The sequence below is a fragment of the Lampris incognitus genome, chromosome 16 (genome assembly GCF_029633865.1).
Source record: "Lampris incognitus isolate fLamInc1 chromosome 16, fLamInc1.hap2, whole genome shotgun sequence".
NCBI lineage: Eukaryota > Metazoa > Chordata > Actinopteri > Lampriformes > Lampridae > Lampris > Lampris incognitus.
Window position 1 is genome coordinate 39776839 of NC_079226.1, and position 12381 is coordinate 39789219.

At 41.4% G+C, this 12381-nt stretch overlaps 1 protein-coding gene across 2 annotated transcripts in view; it reads right to left on the reverse strand.

The window, feature by feature from the left end:
• Positions 1-195: 195 nt before the first annotated feature.
• The window catches only part of LOC130125940 (NLR family CARD domain-containing protein 3-like), a 34387-nt gene continuing 22201 nt past the window's right edge, over positions 196-12381 (reverse strand). For both annotated transcript variants that reach the window (XM_056295303.1, XM_056295302.1), the window contains exons 3-9: positions 12178-12256; positions 11780-11990; positions 9411-11214; positions 8679-8852; positions 6596-6841; positions 6376-6422; positions 196-4259 (exon numbers count right to left, since the gene is read on the reverse strand). In XM_056295303.1, coding sequence (XP_056151278.1) covers positions 3730-4259; positions 6376-6422; positions 6596-6841; positions 8679-8852; positions 9411-11214; positions 11780-11990; positions 12178-12256 — 3091 coding nt within the window. In that variant the 3' untranslated portion in view covers positions 196-3729. The remainder of the gene's footprint in view (positions 4260-6375; positions 6423-6595; positions 6842-8678; positions 8853-9410; positions 11215-11779; positions 11991-12177; positions 12257-12381) is intronic.

Genomic DNA, 12381 nt, shown 5'->3' on the forward strand with positions numbered 1-12381 from the left:
GGTTACACAACACAACAGAATGATGTAGCACACTTGATAAGAATGACACTTGCAAGGGCTGGTGTTTTTGTTGTTTTACTCCATCAATATTTGCAGCACACTTGATAAGAATGACACTTACAAGGGCTGGTGTTTTTGTTGTTTTACTCCATCAATATTTGTAGCACACTTGATAAGAATGACACTTACAAGGGCTGATGTTTTTGTTGTTTTACTCCATCTGTCAAATAGACATTACAGAGGACACGTTTTCAGAGCATGACTCACTATACGAAAGGCAACACTCATCTGACGATTCTACCCGAATGCCCCAGAGTGCACTGCGAGAGCCAGCACTACGTCACACAGGCTAGAAGCAATTAACCTGCAGTGCCCTCCTGTGGCGAGAACCGGCTATCACAACAACACAGCAGACAATTCTCCTCTTTACTAGTAGTGAGTGGTCAATGAAGGTAAGTGTATGAAATAGAAGGTAAGTATATAGAATAGAAGGTAAGTATATAAAATAGAAGTATATAAAATAAAAAATAAATGGGGGGCTACTAAATCCGAAGTACCCCACACTCTCCCCTCAAAAAGATAATGGCGTCTCGACATAACAAATCTACCAGTCCACATTGCATAACTTTTAATTGAAAAGATAGGTTATTACTAAGCAGGAGTCAATCTGGATACTGTACTGTAATCAGTCATAACATATAACACACATCTCCTATTAATGGTATATGTTTGCAGAAAATAATGTGCACTTGAATCCACTGCTTCTTCCGTCTTGAGGCCGGGGAGCTATAGTATCCGACTAAAAGCAAATAACTTTGTAACAGTAATATCCCTGGTGGTAACTGGTGTGTTCTAAAACACTAATGCTACAGTAACTCTATGTCTGGTGATCACAGGACAACTAAAATCACAATAGCTATAACAATTGTAACATGTCAAAAGTTATATATATATATTTTATTTTTTTTATTTATTTATTTATACTGACTTGTCTGATTTGCTTATCTACCAGACACACTAGGCTGTCCTAGTCTGTGATAAGTAAACACTGGTGTAGGTTTTCTATTTCTCAAACAGAAACAGTAGAAACTGCATTTTAAATTGCATTATAGCATGTATTCACTCTTTGGGGCAAAAATAAGAGCTTTCAGTTGTAACTTAGATATAGTTAACAGAACAGAATATGTATTCAGTAACTTTCAGATATATGTAACAAAACAGAATATGTATTCAGTAACTTTCAGATATATGTAACAAAACAGAATATGTATTCAGTAACTTTCAGATATATGTAGCAAAACAGAATATGTATTCAGTAACTTTCAGATATATGTAACAACAGAATTTTTATGCAGTAACTTTTAACAATGCAAACGGGAGCGAGATCTCTTATTAAAATACAATAAATTACACTTGTGAAACAGATGTAATAAGAGAAAAAAAGTCATGTTACCCTTTATAGTTTAGGTAGATAAAGGTCTCAGTCACATGTGAGTAAAATAATCCTATTTCCATAAATGTCATAGGATCTTTTTTTAAAGATATTTTATTTTCACGGACCCCTTGCAATTACACCACGGACCACTAGGGGTCCGCGGACCCCCGGTTGAGAAAAACTGGTCTAGACACCTCAATGTGTCACCGAGTAACTTATATTAAAACGGCGGACTAGCCCTTTAAGGTTCTAAAATATGGTGTATTAGCCCTTTAAGGTTATATACTATGGTCTACACATCTCTGGGTGTCACTAGGTTACTTCCATAGTCTAGACACCACAGGAATAAACACACATGAATAATCCACACTCACACAGGTACATAGAATTATATATACAAATGTACTATGAGTAATAATTATTAGAATGAATTAAACTAATAAGCCTCAATGGCTAACAAGCGTCTGCATTCATATACACACAAATGAATCAGACCAACACATTAGCATACAGCTCAACAACCCTATAAATAAGCCGGCAATAAAAATAAAAGAAAGTCAACCGCCAGTTGCAGGCCTGTTTCTTTATCGGGTACGTTGGGACCCTAACCAGCCCTCTTCGCTCCCCTTGGGAGCCCGCACATCCAACTTGTACTCACAAAGAATGCTCCTCTTCGTCTCGCGCTTCCCGCCGCAGCGCAGCAGCGAACGTCAGGCCGGCAGCCATCCTAGCTAACTGGCTAGTTAGCCGTTAGCACCATCTCACGGTAGAACCGTGCGCTCGCCTCGGCAGCACAACACGGCAACAGACGACTCCTCCTGCGTTCCTCGATGGTCGCATGAACCCACCACTACACTGTAACTGATAACGGTACTTCGCTAAACTAGAAGACGGCCCGACTCACTGTGGGGAGAGCCCCTCACCGCATCCCGTCCATTCGCCCGTCTTGTTGTGCTAGCAACGAACACCGACTGGCTAGCTCGCTCCGTAACGTCGCTGGGTCCACATATGGGACTGACGAGTAGTCCGTTTGTCTCCCCAGTCCACACAAACAGTTCCCGGGATGGGTCTCGGTCAGACACCCGCACACGTCACTGTTCACTAAACTTCAATGACATTTCTCTCCCCGCAAAATAGCATAAAACAACTCGACATCACACTGCTCCGTTTGGCTCACACAAGGGACGAGAGACCTCCTTTCTCTCCCCGTTCAGTCTGCTCGTGCTGACGTTCCCCGCTGCTCTCTCAACCAATCACATTCAAGGTAAGTTATTCTCTCCACAGCCAACCAATCACATTCAAGGTAAGTTATTCTCTCCACAGCCAACCAATCACATTCAAGGTAAGTTATTCTCTCCACAGCCAACCAATCACAACAATGGTAAGTTTTCAATAATAAAAGTAAATGCATTTCACATTGGTAAACAACTGTTTTGCAGAACAATATCAACAATATAATATATTCATATTCAAAAGGTAAACAAAATAACAAACAGGCCAAAATCTTATCTAGTAGTGCAGTAATATATCTAAGGCCTATAATTTAACCACAGGGTTACATATATAGTTCTCAATTTCCATACTTACAGCAGGAAAGAATGGCTTATTATTTAAACATTTGCTTTTATGGATGTGACATTTTGCACAAAATAAAAAAAAAAGATTTATTGAATAAAACTTATTTTTACTTTCAATATTCGTGTCATGGAAACCAAACAATACATGTTCCCATTAAAGGTAAAAGTATTACAGACTTTAGACATAATAAAAGCATTTAGTTCCTTCCAAAGTGTTCTGGAAGAGGTGCACACTTCCAGCTACCACATGTCCTCATCTATAAACCTTCTCATCCTCAACAGTAGAAATTAAAGTAGATGTTTATATTGCAGTGATGAGAGTAATAACATGCCAAATGAAAAGTATTACCAGCTATTTATTATGATGAAGCGCCTTTAGAAAAACAACATGATTCTATTCTATTCTACTTTACGTATTCTATTGTAAGAATAATGTAAAAGCTGCAGGATTAAAAGTGACTTGTATAACTTTAATAACTTGGTTCTACCTGCTTAAAAAAACTCATTGATTTAATATTCCACATAACACAAACAGATCTGATCCAACTACACCTGTGTGTGTGTGTGTGTGTGTGTGTGTGTGTGTGTGTGTGTGTGTGTGTGTGTGTGTGTGTGTGTGTGTGTGTGTGTGTGTACAGAGTATCATGTCAGCAGGTGTGTTTGGGCAGGAGTGTGAGTGTTCCTCCAGGACACAGGAGGCGTCTCTACCTCCTCTATCTAACACACACACACACGCACTGAGGAGCCATGTGACACCACCCAAAACCCAACCTGGAGAGGTTTAGTGAATGTGGAGGTGAAGGTGTGGAGGTGTGTCAGTGTGTCAGAGGAGACACTGTAGAAGGACAGAGTTCCAGCAGACCGGTTAAGATACACTCCTACTCTGTCAGAGGAGGGGGAGATACTTATCTTTGTTTCTCTATAATTATGATAGGCAGCGTATCTACCACTATCACAGTACAGAGCCCAGGACTTTTCATTATATCCAAGAGGAAAGTCTTTACCTCTTCCTCTCCTTGTGATTCCTCTGTAAGTCACTCCTATATGAACAAGTCCTTCCCACTGTACCTCCGTGTAACAGCGGTCAGTCAGACTCCCTCTACATAGAACCTGTGTCCAGGAGTCAAATCTGTCTGGATGATCAAGATACGACTGCTCCGCCAGCACCCATGTCACCTTTCTGTTGTCCTCAGACAGAAGGAGGCATCTGTGTGCTGTGTTTGGGTCCAGTGTGAGTTCACAGGCATCTGATGGAGACAACAAGACACAATACAGCAGCGGGTGTTGATCTAATGTACCTCTTCTGTTTGGTTTGTGTTGATTTAGTCACAGGTCGGAGCTCATCTATAAATATGTTCATGAATGTGTAGGTGTCCTCATGTACTGTATTTGTTTTGCCACATGTTCTGCACGTGCATCTTGTTTACAACGCAGCTTCTACGTCACGTGATAAGAGCTCTATAAGACAACTGAACATGTCTATTTTAACTGAACATTTGACATTAATACATTATTTTAACTGTTTACACAAATAATCAAAATACTCTTTGTTATTGTATTCCTGGTGAGTGTTTCTGTGTGTACACGAATCATAGTAAATAATGTGAATCATAATAAATAATGTGAATTATAAATAATGTGAATCATAATAAATAATGTGAATTATAATAAATAATGTCAATCATAATAAATAATATGAATTATGATAAATAATGTGAATCATAATAATGTGAATCATAATAAATAATGTGAATTATAATAATGTCAATAATAATAAATAATATGAATTATAATAAATAATGTCAATCATAATAAATAATATGAATTATGATAAATAATGTGAATCATAACAAATAATGTGAATGATCACTGATAATATGAATCAAAAATAAAGTGAATTATAATAATGTGAATCATAATAAATAATGTGAATTATAATAGATAATGTGAATCATAATAATGTGAGTTATAATAAATCATATGAATCATAATAAATAATGTGAATATAATAAATAATATGAATCATAATAAATAATGTGAATGATAATAATGTGAATCATAAATAACTTGAATGATAATAAATAATGTGAATCACAATAAATAATGTGAATTATAATAATGTGAATCATAATAAATAATGTGAATGATAAATAATATCAATCATAAATAACGTGAATGACAAGAAATAATGTGAATCATAATAAATAATGTGAATTATAATAAATAATGTGAATCATTATAAAAATGTGAATTATAATAAATAATGTGAATCATAATAAATAATATGAATTATAATAATTAATGTGAATTATAATAAATCATGTGAATCATAATAAGTCATGTGAATTATAATAAATCATGTGTTTGGTGAGAGTGTAGATTAAAATATCTTCTCTGTCAAATAGCAAGACTGCTCATAAAAACATTGTGTACAGTCAGTACAATGTACTGGTTGTGACTGGATGTGGTGCAGAACATCTTCTCTTGTTGTCTTCAGAGACCAGATTGTCTCAAGTGTAGTTGAGGTTCTAAAAGGACAATTCAGGACTTACTTTAACCTCAATATTTGCAAAAGTAATTAAAAAAACAGCATCAACACCCCTTGGATGGCCTGGCGGCCTGTCCAGGGTGTCTCCCCACCTGCCGCTCAATGACTGCTGGGATAGGCTCCAGAGTCCCACCACCCTGACAGCAGGATAAGCGGTTTGGATAATGGATGGATGGATGGATGGATGGATGGATGGATGGATGTTTTTATCAAATGTTCTGATGTATGAAGTTTCCATCCTACTCTTGTGTGTATTCTGATGAATACCAATCATTCATAAACTGGAAGCACGGTCACGTGACCTTATTTATCATGAATTAGAATAAAATAACTGCTCCTTGTTCACTCCACCTCTGAGCTAATGGACTGTATTAATAGAGTCTTCATATTAACCTTAACATAGTCTTAATACTAGTCTTAATAGAGTCTTAATATTAGTCTTAGTAGCGTCTTAATAGAGTCTTAATAGACTTTAACAGCAAGGCTCTGGTGAATCAGAATCAACTCAAAAGTCTCTCGTCATTCTCAGGGGAAAAAACTAAAAAATGCGTCCTGTCCCTGAAAAAACACTCTTGTCAAATCCTCTGCAACACAAGGTGGGCCCATTTAACACGGGGACTTTACAGTATTTTGTCCCTTTACGTCTTCTTTTTCAGTAATTAAATGAATATTACACAGGGAACAGTCACAGGAAGTCTTTGCAGTAGTCTGTTAATCTTTCTAAACATTTTATCTCACTTCAATATTGTTTGCTCCATCTAAACATTTGAATGTGATCTGCTTTGTTCTCATGAAGAAACTAAACACACACTTACACTTCCTCAGACCCGGCTCCAACCTGCACACTCCAGCATGGTCCAGCCTGGGGGTGGAGGAGAGACACAGTCACACCAGCACATCCTCCATCTAATACACCTCCACCCAGTATCAGTCCTGTCCTCTGTTACAGAAGAACCAGTCTGATCCAGCATCAGAGTAGGAGGAGACATCCTTGTAGAAGACATGATGAGTGAGTGTCATCCAGCCGGTCCATACCTGAGAGAGTCCAGTCTCCAGTGTAGATCCTTCAGTCTAGCAGAGAGCAGCTTCCGTCTTGAGTCTCCTGGCTGGTGGTAGCTCAGGTCCAGCTCTCTCAGATGGGACGGGTTGGAGCTCAGGTCCAGCTCTCTCAGATGGGACGGGTTGTAGCTCAGGTCCAGCTCTCTCAGATGGGACGGGTTGGAGCTCAGAGCTGAGAGCAGAGAAGAAACACCTTCCTCTGAGACCTGACAGCCCGACAACCTGAACACACACACACACACACACACACACACACACACACACACACACACACACACACACACACACACACACACACACACACACACACACACACACACACACACACACATTACTTCCTTGTAGCGGTTGGTGTGTAAGTCGTGACAAGGCGACTCCAGGCCGAACCACTGCTTTTTCCAACACACACAGAGACGAATTCATGTGACGAACACAAGCCGACTCCACCCTCCTCCCGAAGACAGCGTTGCCAATGATTGCTGCTTCATCGAGTCCGGCCAGTCGGATCTGACGAGACCGGGGCGCGAACCCCAGTCCCCAGTGGGCAACTGTATCGACACAAAGCCGATGCTTAGACCGCTACACCACCGCGGATCCCCGGCAGTGGGGTTTTTAACTAGATTGTTTAACACAATCTTGGAAAGTGAGAGGATGCCTGAGGAGTGGAGAAGAAGCATACTGGTACCGATTTTCAAGAACAAGGGTGATGTGCAGAACTGTAGCAACTACAGAGGTATAAAGTTGATCAGCCACAGCATGAAGACATGGGAAAGAGTAATAGAAGCTAGGTTAAGAGGAGAGGTGATGATCAGCAAGCAGCAGTATGGTTTCATGTCAGGAAAGAGCACCACAGATGTGATGTTTGCTTTGAGAATGTTGATGGAGAAGTATAGAGAAGGCCAGAAGGAGGTACATTGTGTCTTTGTGGATTTAGAGAAAGCATACGACAGGGTGCTGAGAGAGGAGGTGTGGTATTGTATGAGGAGGTCGGGAGTTGCAGAGAAGTATGGAGGAGTGGTGCAGGATATGTATGAGGGAGGTGTGACAGTGGTGAGGTGTGCGGTTGGAATGACAGATGGGTTCAAGGTGGAGGTGGGTTTACATCAAGGATCAGCTCTGAGCCCTTTCTTGTTTGCAATGGTGATGGACAGGTTGACGGACGAGATCAGGCAGGAGTCTCTGTGGACTATGATGTTTGCTGATGACATTGTGATCTGTAGCGAGAGTAGGGTGCAGGTGGAGGAGAGCCTGGAGAGGTGGAGGTATGCACTGGAGAGAGGAACAGTGAAAGTCAGTAGGAACAAGACGGAATACCTATGAGTGAATGAGAGGGAGGACAGTGGAATGGTGAGGATGCAAGGAGTAGAGGAGTCGAAGGCGTATGAGTTTAAATACTTGGGGTCAACTGTCCAAGTAACAGGGAGTGCAGAAGAGAGGTGGAGAAGAGAGTGCAGGCAGGGTGGAGTGGGTGGAGAAGAGTGTCAGAAGTGATGTGTGACAGAAGGGTACCAGCAAGAGTTAAAGGGAAGGTTTACAAGATGGTAGTGAGACCAGCTATGTTATATGGTTTGGACACAGTGGCACTGATGAAAAGACAGGAGGAGGTGGAGCTGGAGGAGGCAGAGTTGAAGATCATAAGATTTTCACTGGGAGTGACGAAGAAGGACAGGATAAGGAATGAGAATATTAGAGGGATAGCTCAAGTTGGACGGTTTGGAGACAAAGCAAGAGAGGCAAGATTGAGATGGTTTGGACATGTGTGGAGGAGAGATGCTGGGTATATTGGGAGAAGGGTGCTGAATATGGAGCACTTTTTTCTCTGAAAACAAAACTATATTGATGTGTGATGCATTGACAGGACCTCTTTGCTGGTGGATGTGCTCATGGGAAGCGGTTGACAGGAAGTAGGAAGTAAAAGCAGAGCTTGTTACTACAACTGGTTTGTAATTCCTCCAATCAGAGAAAACACCACCCAGGTTAGGATGAACTGACTGCCATTAAAGTGGATGTAAATGAGGACTGAAGTGGTCCTGTGTTGAAGAGGTTTAGGAAGACTGACCTGAGAGTTTCCAGTCTACATTGTGGACTCCCCAGTCCAGCAGAGAGCAGCTTGACTCCTGAATCCTGCAGATCATTGTTACTCAGGTCCAGCTCTCTCACACTAGAGGAGGAGGAGCTGAGGACTGAGGACACAACTTCACAGCTTCTCTCTGACAGATTACAGGAACTCAACCTGAATGGACACACACACACACACACACACACACACACACACACACACACACACACACAAACATCACTCTATCATACTCTAATGCCACTAATATTAATTTTACTACTCGTTTTCATCACGAAACAGTTTGGATAATAGCACTTTATTATAGTACTCATTTAAACACAGAAATATCAAAATACTACTATGAGAGTACTATTACTGCTGCTAATTTTACTACTAGTCCTATTATAACTGCGATGGTTGCTTGTTATAATACATTTTGTACTGCTACTGCTACTGTGACTACTAATACTATTGCTACTACTAGAGTAGTACTTCTGCTACTACTACTATTACTGCTTTTACTACTGCTGCTAATTCCATTACTACCTGATTCTTGTATGATTACTGCTACTTAAAACTATTACGACTGTTTTGATAGTTGTAATTATTCTATCATTTTAATGTCTTTAATACTTTTGATTTTAGAACCTGTAACCCCACTAACAGTTTCAATCATCAGTGTAATGAAACAATATTTTCTCACCAATGGAAAAATATAATCTATACACTTACAGAGCTGTACTGGAGGCTTTGACCACTGGCAGCAGCCTCAGAAGACCCTCCTCTGAAGCAGAGTATTTCTTCAGGTCAAACACCTCCAGCTCCTTTTCTGAAGACAATAAGATGAAGACCAGAGCTGACCACTGAGCAGGAGAGAGTCGGCGTTTGGGGAGTCTTCCTGATGTCAGGTACCGTTGGATCTCCTCCACTAGAGAATGGTCATTCAGTTCATTCAGACAGTGGAACAGATTGATGCTTCTCTCTGGAGAGAGATCCTCCCTGATCTTCTCCTGGATGTACAGGACTGTTTTCTGATTGGCCTTTGACATACTTCCTGTCTTTCCCAGCAGGCCTCGTAGGAGATTCTGATTGGATTCCAGTGAGAGGCCCAGGAGGAAGCGCAGGAACAAGTCCAGATGTCCGTTTGGACTCTCTAAGGCCTTGTCCACTGCTGTCTGGTAAAGGTCTGGTTTTTTACGTTTATCTCCAAGTGGTTTAGACCTGCAGGAGGTTGACTGTGTTTGTGACAGCAGATTGACTCCAGTTTTGATGAATGAGAGAAAGACATAAAGAGCAGCCAGAAACTCCTGAATGCTCAGATGGACAAAGCAGAAGACCTTGTCCTGGTAGAGCCCACACTCCTCTTTAAAGAACTGTGTGAACACTCCTGAGTACACTGAGGCTGCTTTGATATCAATGCCACACTCTGTCAGGTCTGCTTCATAGAAGATCAGGTTGCCTTTCTCCAGCTGTTCAAAGGCCAGTTTCCCCAGACACTCAATCATCTCCCTGCTCTCTGTATTCCAGTGTGGCTCTGTCTCAGATCTCCCATGATACTTCACATTCCCCTGGATGGACTGAACCACCAGGAAGTGGATGTACATCTCAGTCAGGGTCTTGGGCATCTCTCCTCTCTCATCTGTTCCCAACACGTGATCCAGAACTGTAGCAGTGATCCAACAGAAGACTGGGATGTGACACATGATGTGGAGGCTTCGTGATGTCTTGACGTGTGAGATGATTCTTCTGGCTTGCTCCTCATCTCTGAATCTCTTCCTGAAGTACTCCTCCTTCTGTGGATCAGTGAACCCTCTCACCTCTGTCACCATGTCAACCCACTCAGGAGGGATCTGATTGGCTGCTGCAGGCCGTGTGGTTATCCAGAGGCGAGCAGATGGAAGCAGTTTCCCCTTGATGAGGTTTGTCAGCAGCATGTCCACTGAGGTGGACTTTGTGACATCAGTCCAGATCTCATTGTTCTGGAAGTCCAGAGGAAGTCGACACTCATCCAGACCATCAAAGATGAACACAACTTGGAACTTGTCAAAGCTGCAGATTCCTGCTTGCTTGGTTTCAATAAAGAAGTGATGAAGAAGTCCCACCAAGCTGAACTTTTTATCTTTCAGCACATTCAGCTCTCTGAACGTGAACGGAAATGTGAAGTGTATATTGTGGTTGGTTTTGTCTTCAGCCCAGTCCAGAGTGAACTTCTGTGTTAAGACTGTTTTACCTATGCCAGCCACTCCCCTTGTCATCAATGTTCTGATTGGTTTATCTTGTCCAGGTAAGGGTTTAAAGATGTCCTCACATGTGATCAGTATTTCTGGTCTCGCTGGTTTCCTGGATGCTGTTTCAATCTGCCTGACCTCATGTTCATTATTGACCTCTCCACTGCCTCCCTCTGTGATGTAGAGCTCTGTGTAGATCTGATTCAGAAGTGTTGACTCTCCTGGTTTAGCGATGCCCTCAAACAAACACTGAAACTTCTCCTTCAGAGCTGCTTTGAGGTTACTCCGGCACATGGGAACAAGGATTTCTGAATAAACAAATAAAGCAGGGAATCAGTGAATGGATGTTACTGTAAGTGTGAGAAACAGAAACTTTACCAAGCTCCATAGTATTACTTCACCTTATCAGTGGTGGATGGACAAGCAGGTCTGATTTAAGACAAACAATGAAGACATGTATATAATTTATATAAAGGGTAGATTTATCCAAGTGCATTCCCACAAACAACCTGCTTCATTTCTACTGTAATAATATTTTGATGGTTGCTGTTCCAGCTCTTGTAGTAACCATGTATTAGTTAGGAGCTCTTTACTGGGACTATGGGGACAGTGGTGATGTCTTAAAGAGGTTCTCTCTGGTATTATTGCTCTGATGTGAACCAATGTCATCAGCATTTTACACCCACATCAACCATCAACGGTTTAACCAGATTATCCATTAGATTTCTTTTATTTACCATCCAAATGGAAACTGTCTGAACCTCCTTTCATAAATCTACATTTGCGGCAGGGTTTGAAAATAGTTCCACCCCCCACTTTGCCTCTATTGACCCTGTACATGGTGTTGAGGCTTTGGAATAAAGAGTCTCTTACTGCTCTCCAGAGAGGCAGCCAGCTCCTCCTGCTTCATACTCCTCAGGAAGTGCAGCGTGATCTTCAGAAGTGCCTCCCTGGTGCTCCTCCTCTGCTCCTCTTCCTCTTCCACCCTCTGTCTCTCTAAGCACTCTGGGTAATCTGAACTCAGAACCTTCTGGAACCTCTTCAGCTCCTTCTTCACAAAAGTGACAAGGTTCTCCTCAAGCCGCTGGAAATGAGTCAGTATAAGAATGAAACTTTCATGTTAAAGTCATGGAACAAAACATCAAGCCCATCTGTCACTGATTAAAAACCACTGGTGTGAACAGTGGAGCATGAAGACCATCATGACCACAATGGCTGTTTTTCATTTCATCTGTAGGTGAAGTAAAAGGTGTTGATGTACATTTACACACCATAAATATGGAGTCCAGGTCTGTTTGATGCTCCTGGACAGACTGACCACTGAGAACCTCTGACCTCTCCTGGTGGTCTCTGTGGAGAACACATGACATGTTAGGTCTCTAGACACACACACACACACACACACACACACACACACACACACACACACACACACACACACACACACACACGAGGTTGCAGGTGTTGTGTTCTGA